This window comes from Sinocyclocheilus anshuiensis, unplaced genomic scaffold (assembly GCF_001515605.1).
Source record: "Sinocyclocheilus anshuiensis isolate Anshui unplaced genomic scaffold, SAMN03320099.WGS_v1.1 scaffold210, whole genome shotgun sequence".
In the NCBI taxonomy this organism is placed as follows: Eukaryota; Metazoa; Chordata; class Actinopteri; order Cypriniformes; family Cyprinidae; genus Sinocyclocheilus; species Sinocyclocheilus anshuiensis.
This window is the reverse complement of record NW_015547666.1, coordinates 1703951-1709501: the sequence shown is the minus strand read 5'-3', so window position 1 is coordinate 1709501 and position 5551 is coordinate 1703951. Positions and strand designations below refer to the sequence as shown.

Here is a 5551-nt window from a genome sequence, read left to right as displayed (position 1 = left end):
CGCACACAACTGATGCTGAGTCTAAGCTAGTATGAGCCAGTCGCTGCGAATGTGAACGCCCTGTTCTCTCAGGGGAACAAGGGCTGCCTCCGCAACTTACGTGAAGACACGGGGCGACAGGGACAGCCCGGAGGGCAGGACCTCGTACTGTTATGCTTGTCCTTCAAACGTGAACCGCAGAAATGGTCTGCGGCGCGGAAGGTTCGACACATGAAAGTACGCATCCTTCAGGTCGATTGCTGCAAACCAATCTTGGGGACAGATGCACCCGAAGATGCTGATCTCTGCACGCAAGACAGGAGCATCCGCCGCCTTCACTGTCATGAAGCGGATGCCACTGAACTTGGGGGGATGCCGGGTCTGGGACACAGGGGCATTAAGGAACCAAACTTTGTCGGCGCCCCTCATATCAACCAGACACAGCCAGAAATGGCGCTCCTGGACCACAAGTGTGGACATCGCACGACCCAGAGAACTCGCGGTGACCTTCGTCGCTCGGAGCGCAAGGTAGGTAGCGGTTCAGAGCTGTTTCAGAACTTCCGGATCATGACCACCCTCGTACAGGTCCCTCAGTGCCTTGGTCTGATGAACCTGCAGTAACGCCGTAGCGTGTAAGGCGGAGGCAGCTTCTCCAAAGGCTGTATAAGCATTGCCAGACAGGCCAGACGAGTACCTACAGACCCAGGAGGGGAGGCACGGTTCGCCCTGCCGGGTGGAGGCAGTATTAAGACACAGTTGCATCGCAACCGACCACTCCACCGGGCGGACCCTTGTATACCCCCATGGTGAGCTCCTCATGCACCTCCGGGAAGAAAGGCACTGAAGCGGGCCCCCCCGAGAAACCAATCATCGAACCTCGAGGGCCCGGGACGCGGGCCCTACCCTCTAGGCAGGTAGAAGCATAGCCGACATCTCTGGATCCGATTCAGGCCTTGCCACCATCCTGGAGGGCGGCAGCGCAGCCGGATCTTCCTCTCCAGAGAGCTCTCCCTCCGATGCATTGATCGACATTCGGTCATCGGGAGGAGCACCGAAGGATACCGCTGGTATGCACTTTGAAGAGGGCTCAGCGCGTTCCTTTGGGGGCTCAACTGGTTGCGAAGCGCTAGAGGAGCGATGGTCCTCCGAGGGTTGGTTCCCTGAGGGGTTTGTCACCACTGTAACCCTCAGACCGCCCGTGCTACTGCCCGAAGTAGTCGACGCCTGGCTGCCGCCAGGACGCACACTAGATCGTGGCAGAGGCAATGGAGCTCCGCCCCCCCTGGAGGAAACGGAGCCTGGCCCGCAGCTCCGAGATGGTCATCTTCCCACAATGGGAATGTGATTCATCCACGAACGCCACCTCAGCGTGTTTAATGCCAAGACACGTAAGGCAGCGATCTTGACCATCACCCGGTGCCAGGTAACAACCGCATCCAGAAACGCACGGGTGAAACGGCATCCTTAAAAAGACGATCCGTCGTCTTTACAAAGACGCACCCGCTTATTGTACTCTTTTAGAGAAATTGGCTCTTTTAGGGAAATGCTCTTTTACGTGCTGAGACGCACAGGGGAAACGGCCGTTTGCAGCACGACAGGGGGTAGTGCAGCCTGAAGTGCGCAACCCACTCGACACAGGAACGACCACGGCTGAAGAGCTGTCCGCTAACACAAAAAGCACCCGAGAGCGCGCTAGACTCGTCACACACGAAGCAGTTTGGTAGGAGCAGAACGATGTTGTCGCTTGGCTCGGAAGCGAAAAGCTGGTATGCGTTGCACCGGCTGCCTTTTTATGCTCACGCTGTGATCAGCGGCAGCTGCATGCAATCATCGCATGCCAATGTGCATTGGTTCATTTAGTTTACACTCAAAGTGGATTGGTCTCTCTAAGCGAGATCCCAATTCGTCGCTCACCGACATGACTCGGAGTGACCGACTGAAAGGGAACAGTATTTTATATATGATATATACAAAAAATTACCATGCTAATTTGGAAACAACATTAATCATAATACTATGGTATTTAAAGTGCACTGGTGTACACTACCGTTCAAAGGTTTGGGGTCAGCAAGATATTTTATTTTATTGACTGATTGATTGAGAGAGAAATTATTACTTTCATTGTGTAATGATGAAAACAATTGCAATAATATTTCACAATATTACAGTTTACAATTTTTATTATATTTTTGATCAAATAAATGGTGAAATACCCACATTTCTAAACAGTAGTGTACCTTTAAAATACCATTATATATTTTTTATACTGCTTTGATAAATGTCATAGTACTAGATCACACAGTCAGAGTACCAAGTTACCACTGGAGTGTATTATTTTCAGGCTGTGATGTCAGCAGTCATAATGTTTTAGCAAAATCAATTTGAAATGCTTCTGTTAATAAAGGCCCATGAAACAAGTCTTGTAAACACACACCCGCTGTGACCCACTGTTTCAGCCATATGCTTCTCTGGGTGCTCTGTGTAAATATGAAGTGACTGCTCTCGAAGTTTCAGCAGCTGTGTTTCTGCTGCGAGTATTTCACTCAGCTTCCCCTGTGTTTGCATAGCTGTTCTTTTGCCTCCTCCAAGCCCCGAAACGCATCCTTGCACAAACATGCCCCAAAAGCCGTCTTGTGCCACTTGAGCCATGTAGAGAATGTGTACAATACGATTAGGCAATATGGCACTGAATTATTGAATTAACTGAATAATATATGCCTGTGTTGATCTTTTTGTTACCAAAAATTACCCAAAAAATTACCAACAAGTACCAATTACATGGCTCTCTGGTATACCGCAAACTTATTGGCCAATCACTATTCTGAAATATATTGATTGTTATTTGTTTCTTATGGAAGTGGTATCTAAAAAGAAAGACCTCAAGTCCGTAAACTGTTTGCTTCTGTGAAGTAGGTTCTTGAGGCCTGTCACATTAAAATCAGGAGGGCCGTTAAACTTCACACCTGCTGTATCTGTAGAAAGACCCCCGTGCTCTGTGTGTGTCCTCGTCTCATTCACACAAACACTGCGTCACACAAGCATGCTCAGGCCTGCAGCGTGGATGTGTTGCTCTCTGACATTAAGCAGATATTGTTTGTGCTCTTCTCTCTTCTTGGGTCTGTTTCTGGTGGTGGACTCTGGATCCTGTAACTTTCCCATAGAATGGAGGTAAGAATGTAATTTGCATCCTATTAAGTGGTACTTTAATATGCAGTATGAGCTTGTGGTCGTCTTTTCTCTTTACAGTTTTACCTGGGTAAATCTCACAAAATCTGTTAAGAACTTCAAATCTCAAAGTGTATTGCATGACTCAAGCTGACTGCTCATGAAGAGCGTGCGTTTACACTGAGTGGAGCTGTTTTACTGGAAAGAGCCACTCAAATTGAGTCAGTGCGTCTCTGTTGATTGAAATGATACATGCAAACATACACATGTGCTGGACAATGCAGTACACTCCCGCCGTCAAACCAGACGCGCCATATGGTCTAAGTTACACATGATTAAATAAACCGAGCGATTATCCGACTGTTCAGATTCATCATCTGGATGCAATTAAAGCTAAGTTACACAGAATGAAGTAATTGTGAGAACTGCACTTTATTCCTGTCAGTTGTGCAGTGTGTACATGAGTCAGCACGCAGTCATGAGACAGTCATGTATGGAAGCCTTGAAGGGACATCTTTATATAACTGAACCATTCTGTTCAGTAGAAGTCAATGATAGAGGGCAAAGTTACTCTTTGACAAATTACACACAACATCTCATAAACACAGTTTGTTATTATTTCTGAGGAGAGGAGAGCTGTTACGTTTCAAAACCATCAGACTTAAGAGTTTTATCTGACATACAATTAAATGAGTAAAAAATGTAAATTGAAGGAGGGAGCCAAGTCATATATTGGAGCCAACGTATTTAAATGTGCTCTTTTTAGTTTAGCAAGCTTTAAGATGGTAATAATATATTTCAAAAGAATATACTTAAGTGTGAACTAAATGTAAAGTTTTCGAACACATAATTCCATGTTTTTTATGGAATACTTAGTATTTAAATATATTTGTAATTGCACATTTGTAAGGATTAAGTTGCAATTAAATACATTTAAATATATTAAGTTTAAATATAATATTATAATTATAATTAAAATTATAATAACTGTACATGTGATTTACTTTATATATAAATAAGTACACTTCTTTAAAGCATGACAAAAGATTATTAAAAAAATGGTTTATATATATATATATATATAAAATAAGCATGAATATTTTAGTTCAGTTTAAGTTGAAGCACTAAAACAACTAAACCAAAATAAAAAAAAATAAAAAAATCGAAATAAATAAAAAAGCATACTAAAAGTTTATAAAAACTATAAAACACATAAAAAGTAATAAAACCGGTCAAAAACACATATTTATGTAGTTTCCTACAGAAACTATGTGTAACAATCAAAACACTCAGCAAAACACAATTTTATTCAAACATGGAGGATACACTACTGTAGGAGATATCGCTGGAAACTGGAACACACTAAACATAAACAATACCTGGCAGTGAAACAAAGGAAACACATGGCTTAAATACATGAGTGTCTATGCTAGTATATAAATTATACTAAAATAACACTGAATTACACTACAAGTACACATTCATTACAATTAAGCGGACTTCCTTTTAAAATAGTTATTATTTGGACCATTAAACGGCACCCAGAACATGCGTAAAAAAGCCATCCAGAATGCCTTTGCAACCATATAGCAACCTGATAAAACCACACAGAACACGCAGAAACCACACAGTATGTGTTTAATGTTGCATTGTGATGTCTTTTCTGATTTAGACTGTACAAAGGCAGCGCAGGCTACTGCAGCACATACAGAGGCGACGTGTGTCGGAACGAGCTCCGTCGGGACGTGCTGGTGTTTTTTAACTATTCTCTTCCAAACCCGGAGGACGCACAGGAGTACCTGGCCCAGAGCGCATGGGGGGAGCTGGACGGGGTGAGCTCTTTCTGCAGGCCCGCTGCCAGATCACTGCTCTGTCATGCCACCTTCCAGGACTGCAACCCGTCTGGACTCGGACCAGCACCCAAACCTGTCTGCAGGTAATGCAAACGAGCTGATGCCATGCAGAATATACCTATACCAGGAAATATACAGTAAACCAGAAGAAGCCAAAGAAACATATAGGCTATGAGTCATTCTTTGTTGCCTGGATCAGATTTCCTAACATTGCATCAGAAAAAAGCATATCTTTACTGAAAAGGAAACAGCACTGGTGAGCTGTGAAACATGAACCTGTTCACAGAATGACAGCCGAATAAATTAGTTATAGATTCTGTGTTTTGACAAATGGCTGACCTTTAGCTTTTATTCTGTACTTACATGTCACCTATAATAACATTTGGAATATAACAGATTTTTTATTAAAAACTAAAACAAAAAACAAACATGAAATTTCAGCTTTGCCATCTACCAGTTGTTATCTAGCAGTTTCTGGAAGAAAAAAAATAAATAAATAAAAAAATAAATAAATATATATATGAAGAGTTTGGTTCCAAAACGCTATAAATCCA

General features: G+C 43.1%; 1 protein-coding gene across 1 annotated transcript in view; it reads left to right on the top strand.

Annotated features, from left to right (window-relative positions):
* Positions 1-3019: 3019 nt before the first annotated feature.
* Positions 3020-5551, top strand: part of LOC107702603 (muscle, skeletal receptor tyrosine protein kinase-like) — an 11702-nt gene continuing 9170 nt past the window's right edge. Inside the window, exons 1-2 of the mRNA XM_016504977.1 lie at positions 3020-3147; positions 4817-5080. Coding sequence (XP_016360463.1) covers positions 3020-3147; positions 4817-5080 — 392 coding nt within the window. The remainder of the gene's footprint in view (positions 3148-4816; positions 5081-5551) is intronic.